General features: G+C 38.7%; 2 protein-coding genes across 3 annotated transcripts in view; one reads left to right on the top strand and one right to left on the bottom strand.

The window, feature by feature from the left end:
- Positions 1-9,674, bottom strand: part of ERCC8 (ERCC excision repair 8, CSA ubiquitin ligase complex subunit) — a 49,674-nt gene extending 40,000 nt beyond the window's left edge. The window contains exons 1-2 of one of the 2 annotated variants that reach the window (XM_052658968.1): positions 9,550-9,674; positions 785-880 (exon numbers count right to left, since the gene is read on the bottom strand). In XM_052658968.1, coding sequence (XP_052514928.1) covers positions 785-880; positions 9,550-9,626 — 173 coding nt within the window. In that variant the 5' untranslated portion in view covers positions 9,627-9,674. The remainder of the gene's footprint in view (positions 1-784; positions 881-9,549) is intronic. The other variant, XM_052658969.1, reaches the window with a different exon arrangement.
- A 127-nt stretch (positions 9,675-9,801) lies between these two features.
- Positions 9,802-14,005, top strand: part of NDUFAF2 (NADH:ubiquinone oxidoreductase complex assembly factor 2) — a 174,763-nt gene continuing 170,559 nt past the window's right edge. The window contains exon 1 of the mRNA XM_052658972.1: positions 9,802-10,023. Within this exon, the coding sequence (XP_052514932.1) occupies positions 9,897-10,023 (127 nt within the window). The 5' untranslated portion in view covers positions 9,802-9,896. The remainder of the gene's footprint in view (positions 10,024-14,005) is intronic.

Below are 14,005 nucleotides of genomic sequence, written 5' to 3'. Positions count from 1 at the left end.
AAACAAAACATAACAAGACACACTTCTTTAGTTACTTTTATGCTTGTCCTAATTGAAGGACAAGGGTTTTGAACATTTTGGTAAAAGTAATGTGGGGTAGATAAGCTTTAAGTGGGTGGGGATGTGTGTGTGGCACGTACATATTTGCATTTTTCAAAGCACTTCAGCTGTTGTGTGGAAAACGGATCGAAAGTATAGGTGATAATAGTTTTGATTAACAATAATGGTGGCAATCATTTACAATATGCCATGTGCTATGCTAATCATGTTATACATATTATTGTAATTAATCTTCACAACAAACTTGTTAATTAGGTATTGTTCTTACACTGTGTAGCTAAGACAACCGTGAATTAGAAAGGTTAGACAAATTGCTCAAGGCCACACAGCTAATAAATATAAAGCCAGGAGGAAGTCAAGTACAAGTCTGGTGTCCTTCATATACTTTTGCTTCTTGTATTTGTTTTCCCACAAGATTATCTGAGAGCAACAACTGTTTTGAAATAGCTGATATACCTCAGCACTTACACGCTCTCTGCATCAAAACAAAAAACTTAATATTTGTTGATTTAACAATGAATATATTTAAAGTACTCTGGAAATACTTATTTGGCAACATTTCATAGGGTCAATCTTTTGTATTTATTTGAAATTAATAATGCCAGATTTAAATGTTACAATGTAGAATTTTTATTAATTTTTATGAAATTTTACAACATTAATCTGAAAGCAAGATTTTACTGGATCTCACTTAGGAACAAAAATGATTATATAAGAAACTTACTATCTCCCTTCAACGGGTTCAATGTCAAGGGTGTTAACTCCACTGCAATGGATCCTTTCAACATCTCTGTCTTTGTTTAACTCCAGTCCCAAAACCCTAAAAACATATATATATAAAAATTAAAAGGGAGGGCACACAGAATCCAACAACACATTAGAAGGATCATACACTGTGATCAAGTGGGATTTATTCCAGGGATGCAAGGATTCTTCAATATATACAAATCAATCAATGTGATATACTACATTAATGAATTAAAGAATAAAAACCATATGATCATCTCAATAGATATAGAAAAGGCTTTTGAAAAAATTCAACACACATTTATTGTAAAAACTCTCTAGAAAGTGGGTGTAGAGCAAACCCACCTCAACATAATAAAAGCCATATATGACAAACATACAGCAAACATTATTCTTAATAGTAAAAAACTGAAAGCATTTTCTCCAAGATTAGGACCAAGATAAGAATGTTCATTCTCATCACTATTATTTAACATAGTTTTGGAAGTCCTAGTGATGCTAATCAGAGAAGAAAAAGAAATAAAAGGAATCCAAATTGGAAAAGAAGAAGTAAAATTGTTTGCAGATGACATGATACTATACTTAGAAAATCCTAAAGATGCCACCAGAAAACTACTAGAGCTCATCAATGAATCTGGTAAAGTTGCAGGACACAAAATTAATAAAAAGAAATTTCTTGCTTTCCTATACACTAACAGTGAAAGATTAGAAAGAGAAATTAAGGAAACAATCTCATTTACCATCACAACGAAAAGAATAAAAAACTTAGGAATAAACCTACCTAAGGAGGCAGAAGATTTATACTCAAGAGAATTATAAGATGCTGATGAAAGAAATCAATGACACAAACAGATGGACAAACACACCATGTTTCTGGATTGGAAGAATCATTATTGTGAAAATGACTATACTACCCAAAGCAACCTACCAATTCAATGCAATCCCCATCAAACTACCAATGGCATTTTTCACAGAATTAAAAGAAAAAGCTCTACAATTTGTATGGAAACACAAAGACCCTGAAAAGCGAAAGCAATCTTGAGCAAGAAAAATGCAGCTGGAGAAATCAGGTTTCCTGACTTCAGACTGTACCACAAAGCTATATTAGTCAAGATGGTATAGTTCTGGCACAGAAACAGAAATATAGAGCAATGGAACAGGATAAAAAGCTCAGAGATAAACCTCATGCATGTATGGTCACCTAACTATGACACAGGAGGCAAGACTACAAAATGGAGAAAGGACAGTCTCTTCAATAAGTGGTGCTGGGAAAACTGGACATCTACATGTAAAAGAATAAAATTAGAACATGCTTTAATATATACACAAAAATAAACTCAGAATGGATTAAAGACCTAAATGTAAGGATGGACACTATAAAACTGTTACAGGAAAATACAGGCAGAATACTTCTTTACATAAACCACAGCAAGATCTTTTCTGATGCACCTTCTAGAGTACTGAAAATAAAAACAAATGGGACCTAATTAAACTTAAAAGCTTTTGTACAGCAAATGAAACCATGAACAAAATGAAGACAACCCTCAGGATGGGAGAAAATATTTGCAAATGAAGCAACTGATAACCTTCAAAACATACGAACAGCTCATGGAGCTCAATATCAAAAAACAAACAACTCAATAAAGAAATGGGCAGAAGGCCTAAACAGACATTTCTCCAAATGAGACATACAGATGGCCAATAAAAACACATGAAAAGATGCTCAACATTGCTAATTACTAGAAAAATGCAAATCAAAACTACAATGAAGTATTATCTCAGTCAGAATGGCTATCATCAAAAAAAAAAAAATCTATGAACAATAAATGCTGCAGAGGGTGTGGAGAAAAGGGAACCCTCTTACACGGTTGGTGGGAATGTAAACTGATACAACCACTACGGAGAACAGTATGGAGGGTCCTTAAAAAACTAAAAATAGACCTACCAAATTACCCAGCAGTCTCACTCCTGGGACATACCCAGAGAAAACCGTAGTTCAAAAAGATACATGCACCAAATCTTCACTGCAGCACTATTTACAATAGCCATGACATGGAAGCAACCTAAATATCCATCAACACAGGAATGGATAAAGAAAATGTGCTATTACACAATGCAGTATAACTCAGCCATAGAAAGAATGAAACTGTGTCATCTGCAGAGAAATGGATGGACCTAGAGACTGTCATGGAGAAGGCGATGGCAGCCCACTCCAGTGTTCTTGCCTGGAGAACCCCAGGGACGGGGGAGCCTGGTGGGCTGCCGTCTCTGGGGTCGCACAGAGTCGGACACGACTGAAGCAATGCAACAGCAGCAGAGACTGTCATACAGAGTGAAGTAAGTCAGAAAGAGAAAAATATCATATATAACTTCCAAGTATATATATACATATACATATATATGTGTATATGTGTGTATATACACATATATATGTATATATACATATATAACCAAGTGATAACTTGGTTATGGAATCTAGAAAAACGGTACTGATGAACTTACTCATTAAGCAGAAATAAGAGACCAAGATGTACAGAACAAAGGTACAGATACCAAGAGGGGAAGGGGCTGGTGGGGTGAATTGAGAGACTGGGGTTGACACGTATACACTACTACGTATAAAATACATAACTAATGAGAACCTACTGTATAGAACAGGGAACTCTATTCAGTGGTCTGTGGTGACCTAAATGGGAATGTAATCTAAAAAAGAGAGGATACAAGTATACATATAACGGATTCACTTTGTTGAACAGCAAAGACTAACACAACACTGTAAAGCAACTATGCTCCCCTCAAAAGTAATTTAACAGAAGTAGGGGGAGATAAAACTAAACAACAGGAAAGCAATTTAACATTAAAAGGTCCTTATTTCACCAAAACCACATGAAGTTAAAAGTGGCTTAAATACAATGCTTAAATCTCAACATACATCCAAGGATGTATATAGATTATTAAAAGCCTTATACAAATTTTTGAAGTATTAAGGGTATTAACAATTACATGTAAAGAGTTTCTCCTGAAGCATTATCTTAAATCTTATTTAAAGAGTGTATTTTACTAATTTAAATTTAGATATCTAGAACCTGAAACAAATTTTCATGAACAAAAAGCTAAATTCTAGTAACTTAAAACTTAACTGAGGACATCTAGTGAACAAAAGCTTAAATTACAGTTTAAAAAAATTTCCCTGAATTGTTTCTTACAGAAATATAAAATGAGCATGTTCAACTCAATAAATAAGCACATTTAAATAAAATTAAATATAAATAAAAGTGATTAAGAAGTACTCACACAAATTAAGATGAATGAAATGTCTGATATTCAGTAACTATAAAACATCATTATCCTGGTGAGGACATTAAGATTAAATGAGTTTAAACATAAAAAGGGCTCATAACAAGGCTCAGCATACAGTAAATGCCTGCTGCTGCTGCTGCTGCTAAGTCGCTTCAGTCGCGTCCAACTCTGTGCGACCCCAGAGACGGCAGCCCACCAGGCTCCCCTGTCCCCGAGATTCTCCAGGCAAGAACACTGGAGTGGGTTGCCATTTCCTTCTCCAATGCATGAAAGTGAAAAGTGAAAGTGAAGTTGCTCAGTCGTGTCCGACCCTCAGCGACCCCATGGACTGCAGCCTTTCAGGCTCCTCCATCCATGGGATTTTCCAGGCAAGAGTACTGGAGTGGGGTGCCATTGCCTTCTCCGACATCACACCCCTAGTACTACGTATTTATAACTGGAATTTTGTACCTTTTGACCACTTTCCTCCAATTCTTCCTCCTACCACTCCCTGACTCTGGTAAATCTGATCTTTTTTTCTATGGGTTTTTAAGATTCCACATATTTAAATGAGATCATACAGTATTTGTCTTTCCTTGTCAGACTTATTTCATTTAGCATAATGCCTTCAAGGTCCATCCATGTAGCTGCAAATGGCAGGGTTTCTTCACTTTCTGTAGCTAAATAATATTTCATTGAATATATGTAACACAACTTCTTTATCTGTTCATCCATAGATGGACACTTAGTTTTCCATGTCTTGGCTATTGTAAATAATGCTGCTATGAACATGGAGGTGCAGATACTTTTGCAAGTTATTGCTTTCATTTCCTTTGGATATATTCCCAGAAGTGAAATCGCTGGATCATATAGTAGCTCTATTTTTAATTTCTGAGCATCCTCCATAATGGTTTTCCACTGTGGCTGTACCAATTTATAAATCTCACCAACAGTGCACAAGGGTTTTAAATTCTCTACAGCATTTAAATCCACTCCAGCAATTGTTATGTCTTTTCCTTTTGGTAACAGATATTCTAACAAGTATGGGGTGTTGCCTGTTGTTTTTGCACTTCCTTGATGACTAGTGATGTTGGACATCTTTTCACATACCTGTTGGTCATTTGTATATCTTCTTAGGACAAATGCATATTCAGGTTTTTTTTTGGGGGGGGTCCATTTTTAATTTTTTCCTCTTGTTATTGAGTTGAATGAGTTCTTGACATATTTTGGATATTAAGCCCTTATCAGATAAACGATTTGAAAATCTTTTTCCCCATAGCGTGAGTTGTCTTTTCACTATGTTGACGGTTTCCTTGGCTGTACAGAAGGCTTTTAGTTGATACAGTCTTGCTTGCTTTTGTTTCTGATTTTCTTTTTTTTTTTTCCTTAGCCTGTGAAATCTCACTCTAGACCAATCTAATCCCTGTCTTTTAGGTAGCCTACCTCTACCCAACCTAAATACTTTAGGTCTGTGTCATTTGGGAACCAGAAGAAGGGGCTAAGGTAAAGGGAAAGGGGAGGTTTCTAAAACAGGGAAACAGGGGTAGGGTTTGTGTGGAAGGAGGCAAGGTATGCAAAAAATAATTAAAATGGCAGGCCTGAGGCTACTATCCTTAAAAAGGCCTGCTTGTAAGACTGGCCCTTACCTGCCTTCTGGGATTTCAGGAGGGTTCCCATTATTTCTGGGTAAGAATGGCTCACTGTGCCTAAACTATTTGAAGCAAACAGTGTACATTATGAATTCTTACATGCCTTCTAGGAGTCTGGAATTTTGGTACATGCTAAGCAGAAAGTGCCTATGTGGCCAGTTTGTACTTAAAAACTCTAGGCACTGAGTCTGTAATGAACTTCTCTGATAGAGATTTCATCTATGCTATCACAATTCATTGCTAAAGAAATTAAGTGTGTCCTACGCAACTCCACTGGGAGCTTGTGCTTGGTTTCCTTCTCAAGTCATGCATGTGCCTTTCCCTCCAGTAAGTTTACCTGGTATACTTTTGCTGTAATAAATCACAGTTATGAGTATTTTGGTACAACTATATGCTGCATACTGAGTCCTTCTCGAGAATCCTCAAGCCTGGGGGAGGTCTTGAGGACTCTTGGGCCAAGGCGGTGACAAGAACAGGGGAGAAAAGAGGAAGAAGAGACAAAGTGAAGGAGAGAGGATGAAGGGAAAAGAAGTAAAAGAATAGAGATATAGGGGAAGGCAGAGGAAATTGGGGTAAGGAGGGTAAGGAAAAGAATGAGTCCTGGTGTCTTTTAAAATCATTTTTCCAATCTCTTTGCTATGAGACATCACATACTGGTCATTAATGGTGAGAATCCATTTTGATTGGTTGCTTTCCATGTCACACCAATTACTGAATATTAGATTGGTGCAAAAGTAATTGCAGTTTTGCACTGTTGAACTTTGCCATTTGATATTGGAATATATTCTTAAATAAATGTGGTTGTTATACATTACTTTAATTCACTTTTCTTGCCTTATCTTTTTTTGCTAATGACTTATTACTTTGTTTATTTCATATGCACTTCAGACTATGAAAATGATGTTAGACAAAAAACAAATTCAAATGATTTTATTTGAGTTCAAAATGGGTTGTAAAGCAATGGAGACCACTTGCAACATCAACAATGCATTTGACCCAGGAACTGCTAGAAAATGTACAGTTCAGTCATGGTTCAAGAAGTTTTTCAAAGGAGACAGAGTCTTGAAGATGAGGACTGTGGTGGCCAGCCATCAGAAGTTGACTAGGACCAATTGAGAGCCATCATCGAAGCTGATTCTCTTACAACTACATGAGAAGTTGCTGAAGAACTCAATGTCAACCATTCTACAGTTGTTCGGCATTTGAAGCAAACTAAAAGGTGAAAAAATTCAGTAAGTAGGTGCCTCGTGAGCTGATCACAAATTTTAAAAAAATCATCGTTTTGAAGTGTCATCTTCTCTTATTCTTTGCAAAAACAAAGAACCATTTCTTGATCAGATTGCAACGTGCGACAAGAAGTGAAATTTATATGACAGAGATAACCAGCTCAGTGGCTGGACCAAGAAGAAGCTCCAAAGCACTTCCCAAAGCCAAACTTGCACCAGAAAAAGGTCATTGCCACTGTTTGGTGGTCTGCTGCTGGTCTGATCCATGACAGCTTTCTGAATTCCAGCGAAACCATTATGTCTGAGGAGTATGTTCAGCAAATCAATGAGATGCACTGAAAACTTCAAGGCCTGCAGCTGGCATTGGTCAACAGAAAGGGCCCAATTCTTCTCCACGTCAATTCCTGACCACACGTTGCACAACCAATGCTTCAAAAGTTGAAAGAATCAGGCTATGATGTTTTGCCTCATCCATCATATTCACCTGGCCTCTTGCCAAATGACTACCACTTCTTCAAGGATCCTGACAACTTTTTGCAGCGAAAACGCTTTCACAACCAGCAGGAGGCAGAAAATGCTTTCCAAGAATTCACTGAATCGTGAAGCACGTATTTTTATGCTACCTGAATAAACAAACCTATTTCTTGTTGGCAAAAAAGTGTTGTATGTAATGGTTACTATTTTGATTAATAAACATGTATTTGACCCTAGTTTGAATTTCACTGGTAGCTCGGCTGGTAAGGAATCTGTCTGCAATGCAGAAGACCCTGGTTCAATTCCTGAGTCAGAACATACCCTGGAGAAGGGATAGGATACCAACTCCAGTATTCTCAGGCTTCCCTGGTGGCTCAGATGGTAAAGAATCTGCTGCAATGTGGGAGACCTGGGTTCGATCATTGAGTTGGGAAGATGCCTTGGAGGAGGGCATGGCAATCCACTCCAGTATTCTTGCCTGGAGAATCCCCATGGACAGAGGAGCCTGATGGGCTGCAGACCGTAGGGTCACAAAGAATCAGACACAACTGGGCAACTAAACACAGCACATAATGATTTAAAATTTACGGTCCAAAATGGCAATTACTTTTGTACCAACTTAATATATTTAATATCCTGTGATAAACCATAATAGAAAAGATGAAAAAAGAATGTATATATGTATACAATCATGTATATATTGTACATGCATAGATGTATATATGTATACAACTGAGTCACTGTGCTGTACAGCAGAGATTGGCACAACATTATAAATAAACTGTGTGTGTGTGTGCTCAGTCACTCAGTCATGTCTGATTCTTTGTGAGTCCATGGACTGTGGCCTGCCTGACTCCCCTGTCCATGGGATTTTCCAGGCAAGAATATTGGAATGGGTTACCATGCCCTGGTCCAGGGGATCTTCCTGACCCAGGGATCGAACGCATGTTTCTTAAGTCTCCAGCATTAATGGGTGGATTCTTTACCATTGTGCCACCTGGGTATACTTCAGTTAAAAATAAAAAAGTTGTAAAAAAAATCAAATTGCTGAAAACAAAAAGCAAAGAAAATTTCAAAGCAACCAGAGGATAACAAATTACCTATAGAAAAACAATGGTTCAAATGACTGCAGATTCCTTTCCACAAACTACAGAGCCATCAAGACTTGCTCTATAAAAATTGCTAAACAAATTTCTTCAGACAGAAGCAAAGTGATATAAGAAGGAAACTTGGGATATCAGTAATGAAGAGAGAGCAACAGAAATGATACGGATCTAAACAGATTGTTCTTTTTCTTAAAATATGTTTGACGGTTGAAAACAAAAATTGTAACACTGTCCAGTGGAGTTTACAATGTGTGTAAATACAATATATAAGATAACACTCTTCATAGGGCTGAAAAAAGACCTGTGATTCTATTTCTCAGATATTTTTCAAATATCTTCACCCTCTTGGTTCCAGCTGCCACAACCCTGGCTCAGGCTTCCATCAACACTCTCCTTGCAACAGTTACCTAATTTGGTTCCCACTCCTGCTCTCAACTTCAATCCATTCTCCAAGCTGATGACAAAATGCAACAGCTGTCACCTTTTTCTGATCTTCATACCTCATAACCAAGCATACAAGGCTCTTCCCCATCTAGCCCCCTCTATCTCTCCAGCTTCATCTTTTGTCAAAGGCCCTCTCCTCACAGTTCTCTGCCTCGAGTCACGCTAAATTTTGTTCAATTTCTGGCCTATGCTCGGCCTTCAACATATTGCTTGGCACATGGTAGGACCTCACTAAATACGCTGACTAAATGAAAGAATAAATTCTTGAACGATAGTTATTCCTTGGGAGGCGGGGAGAAAGCATGAGAGAAAAGGAATGAAATAAAATAAAAATATCCTCATTTCGATGTAAAGCGCCCTCACCCGAGCCTACTTTCGCACCCACTTGCCTATGGGTGTATAAAAGGTAACCTGTTTTCTCAACTCACAGAGCAGAAGAGAGTAAAGCCCAGTGTGGCGGCAGGAAAGTGATAATGAGGCGGAAAAATGAAAGGCAAGGCTAACACAGTCTTGGTCTACATTTTAACTAGCACGGGTTAGACTAAAAAGTAAGGCTTTCTTTACCTCCGTGTGGACTCTGCTCTCCGGAGGCGAAGAGGGTCTTCTAAACCCGCTTGTCGAGCCGACAAGAACCCTAGCATCCCGTTCTTTCACATTGGCTTGAGAACTGGACGCTGCCATGACAGAACTCGGAGGCGGGGTTGTAGTAGCGGAGCCTCCCATTGGTTAAGCGTGATGCCATCCGACCAATGGAGAGCGCCTTTATTAGAGAGTACGCGGATGAAGGTGGATGGGACTCCTCGGCGTTGGTGGGCGGGGTCAGCGGCGGGGGCGTTCCCGCTTTGGTTGCTGATATTCCGGCAGATTCCGGCAGATCCCGCCGCCCGCCGCGCCGGAGCTGGTGGGACAGTATGGGTTGGCCTCAGCATTTGTTCGGCGTCCTGCGGAGAGCACTGTCAAAGGAAGTGAAAGAGCAAGTGGGCACAGACCGGTTCGGGAACAAATACTATTATATCCCGGAGTACAAGAACTGGAGAGGTGAGATGAGAGCGAGGGCAGCGGTTGGGTGGTCGGAAAACGACCTGCGGCACTAGTGGTAATCAGCAGAGTGGCCCGCCGAGTTTGTTCACCCCGCCGCGCCCTCTGCGCTGGCCACTGGCTTGAGTGGCCCGCCAAGTGCCTGAGTCCCTGCGCCGCAGCGTCTAGGTCTTGAGCCCGGCCGCCGCGGCGCTAGCTCCGCACACTCCTCCGCCTAGCGCCGGGAGCCTTGCCGGCGCCCTGTGTGGGTCCTTGCGATCGGCAGTGTAGATAGGGACAAGTCCAGGGAGGTTTTCACCAAAGGGTCCAGGGAGAGATAGGGACGTATCTTTCCTCCTCCCTGGTCGCCAGTGCCCACTTTGCGACCGAGGGGTCGGGGGAAATTGAAGAGGTGTTATTTTGAGCGCTTCTGCTCTCCTCTTTCTTGGCGTTGACCTTTTAAAGTGGCTCCGGCGTTGGCCCCGAGCGTCACCTTCCTCGCGGACAAAGCTGTCAGAAGTAGGTCCATGCTCACTGACAGTGTGGAAAAGAGATCCCATCACCAGACCCCACGTTACCTTTCCCTCGAGTTTGCATTCCCAAGACCCTGTTGCGCTCACTTTAAGATACATGGCGCTAATCGTGTTTCTGTGTAGGAATCTTGCGGCAAAGTCTTGGTGTTTGCGGAGGTAGGGGGCGTTCCTGGTCCTTGAAATCACACCACGTGGCAGTAATCTCTTCTGTGTTTTTGTATCACCAGGATGCAGATCTCAGGCTTTGGGGTCAGAAAGGCTTGGGTTCTAGGATCTCAGCTTTGACGTTTAATTGAGGGATCACGGACAAAGTATTTGTCCTCCCAAGTATCAGGATCCTTACTTGAAAGAGATGATAATATTGAGAAGCACTAAAAGACCTTTGAAAGTGGTGTTTCATTCACTTCCTATAACTCTTAATAGAGGACATTTCTTCTTCCTCGTAGAGTACATGTAAAGTATATTTATTATTACTCAAAATTGTTTTGCCTACCCGTTTTCTGTAAATTATTTTAATATCTTAGACTTGTTTCCCTAATGAGCGTTTAAAATGTATCAGGGCAGAAAGTATTTCTTTCTTAAAAAAGTCCACAAAGAACCTAGCATGATGGTGAAGTATTTCTTGAAAGATTTCAAACAAAGGGAACGATGTTTCTTTTTCATAAGTTGTCAGGTAACATTAAAAACAAATATAAAAACATTGGATTGATCTAAAGTATAATTTACATATGGTAACATTCATCCTTTGTGATGTATGATTTTATGATATTTGACAAATGCATAGTCGTAAATATCACCAGAATCAAGATACAGAGCAGCTGCATCACCCCCAGAAGTCCCTCTTAGCTTCTAGTAGCTCCTTCCCTCACCGCATACCCTGCCGTTGGCAACCACTGATTGATGTTTTCCTATGTTTGCTTTTTCCAGAATGTCATGTAAATGGAGTTAGAGAAGATGCAGTGTTTTGAGTCTAGCTTATTTCATGTGGCAGGATGCAGTTGAGATTCATCCCTGTGTCAGTAGTTCCTTTCTGTTACTCAGTAGTATTCCATTCCATTGTGCAGGTTTACGGCAGTTTATCCATTCACCTGCTGAATGACCTGTAGGTGGTTTCTAGTTTTTGGTGACTGTGCAGAAAGCCTCTATAAAAATTCCCATACAGGATTTCTTTCTTTTGGGTGAACAGCTAGGAGTGGGATTGCTGTCTTTTGTGGTAAGTCTATCTATCTATCTATATATATATAACTAACTTTATAAGAAACTGTTTTCCAAACTGGTTGTACCATATTGCATTCCTGCCAGCAACACATGAAAGTTCTAGTTTTACATTCTCACCAGTACTAGGTTCTGTCAGTTTTTAAATTTTTGTTTGTATTTTAACCATTCTAATGGGTAAATAGGGCTTCCCTGGTGGTGCAGTGGTAAAGAACCCACCTGCCAATATAGAAGATGAGGGTTCAGTCCCTAAGTCTGGAAGATCCCCTGGAGAAGGAAATGGAAACCTACTCTAGTATTCTTGTCTGGGAAATTCCACGGACAGAGGAACCTTGCAGACCCCAGTCCATGGGGTCACAAAAATCAGACATGACTCAGTGACTAAACAACAACAGGTAGCTCGTGTTATCTCATTGTGGTTTTAACTTCCATTTTCCTAATGACTGAGGATGTTAAGAATCTTTTCATATGCTTATTTGCCAACCATGGGTCTTTGGTGGAGTATCTGTTAAGTCTTTTGACCATTAAAAAAATTTGTATTAGTTTCATTTCTTTGAAAATACAGTATCATTAAAGAAAGACTTAAAGTAGCAAAATCATGTGTATTCTAAAATAATCTGTGAGTCAAAGGATATGTTTAATTTTATTACAATACCAAGTTGTTTTCCAAAGTGCTTATGCTGATTTGTACTTCAGTTAGCTTGATATTTTGAATCCAGGTACTCTTGATTGTGAGAAAAATTCGGCTTTTATTAATAATGTAGTACAGTCACTGTATGCAGCTGTTTAATATCTCTGTGTATCTCAGTTCTTGGATAATTGAGGACTGTGGCACAGATATGTTGTACAGTCTGTAAATACCATTACACGTTTCCTAAGCCTTCTGCTATAAATCAAGGGAAAATATTTTTAGTTTGTTTTCAAGCAAGTTTTCCAAAAATAAGTCATCTAACTTTTTTATTTCCTGGATATGAAAGGTGGTTCTTACAGGTCTCCAGGAGTTTTCTTTGAATTGCATAAATTGAACACCACCAATGAGTAGTGTTTAAGAACCCTTTAGAGGAAATTAATTTTTCTTTTAATTCAGTTAATTACTCTGGTGCTAGTCATCAAAGAACTACTGTATTTTCTACATAGGATATTATTTAATAAGAGAAAAATCTGTTGTTATGTAGTTCAAAATTAGTCTTGAGTATTATCCAGTCAGCTGAATTTAAGTTTAGAATTGTTGAAATTTTAACTTAAAAAAAAAAACAAACCTATTGACATTTCAGGATAAAAAGATTAAGAACTTCGCATGTATTTGGCATTTTTGATAACAAAGTACTGATTAACATATTTTTGATTGAAAATTTGCCACTCTAGAGTAGATTATTTAGTAAAAGATTCCTTAAATTTTATCTACAAAATTCCTTTGTTATTGTACCCTTCTTATGTGTAATTTACTTGAGTTTTTATCCATCCAGTTCCACTTATCTCATGTTTCAAAAGGTAATTCTCTTCCTTTCCAAGATAAATTCTTGTATTTGTATACTTGATTCTTACAGGAACCTTTTTGAACCTCGTTTTGTTATTTTCACTTCTTTTTTGCACATTTATTAAACATCTGCACCCCTAAAAAATAACAAGTTTATTAACTGAACTATCTTGAGCTGTTAATTTGCTAATAGACATTGTGAGTATACAGATTTGGGGGGGTGGGGTGAATATTGTGGATAATTTGCAAAAGCACCTGTTTTTTTGTTTTGAGTATTGTGTTTATTTTGGGGCACCACGCTTTAGATGCTTGGAAATCTAGAGAGTCCAGACGGGAATAATTATGATGATGAGATTTTCTAGAGATTATGTCCATAAGTTTTATTACCTGCAAGTCTTGAGCAGGTTTACCCTGTGAAGATCAGTTTTAGGAGAAGCTTCAAGTATTTGAAAAATTGTGGTGTAGAAAAGGATTAGGCTCATCTGTATAGCCTTTAACTCATAACTTAGATCAGAGGGTAGATGTTAACCGTTTTTTAATAAGAAACAACTTTCAGACTTTTGGGCTATGCTAGAGAAGGAAGAGAGTGCTTAATGTTTGATTGTACTGGGAGAATTTAGGGAGATAAGTAGCTGGAGACATTTGATCAGTACCTTGAAGGATAAATAGGATTTCACAAAGAGTGGTCGGTGGTGGGAAGAGATGGGAAATACCACAGAGATGAGAAGGTGAGTCCCATGTGGGTAGACTTCAGTGCAGAAGAACAGTAGAAAGCTGT

Source organism: Budorcas taxicolor, chromosome 20 (assembly GCF_023091745.1).
Source record: "Budorcas taxicolor isolate Tak-1 chromosome 20, Takin1.1, whole genome shotgun sequence".
Classification (NCBI taxonomy): Eukaryota; Metazoa; Chordata; class Mammalia; order Artiodactyla; family Bovidae; genus Budorcas; species Budorcas taxicolor.
The sequence above is the reverse complement of the archived record's forward strand: the minus strand, read 5'-3'. Positions and strand labels throughout refer to the sequence as shown.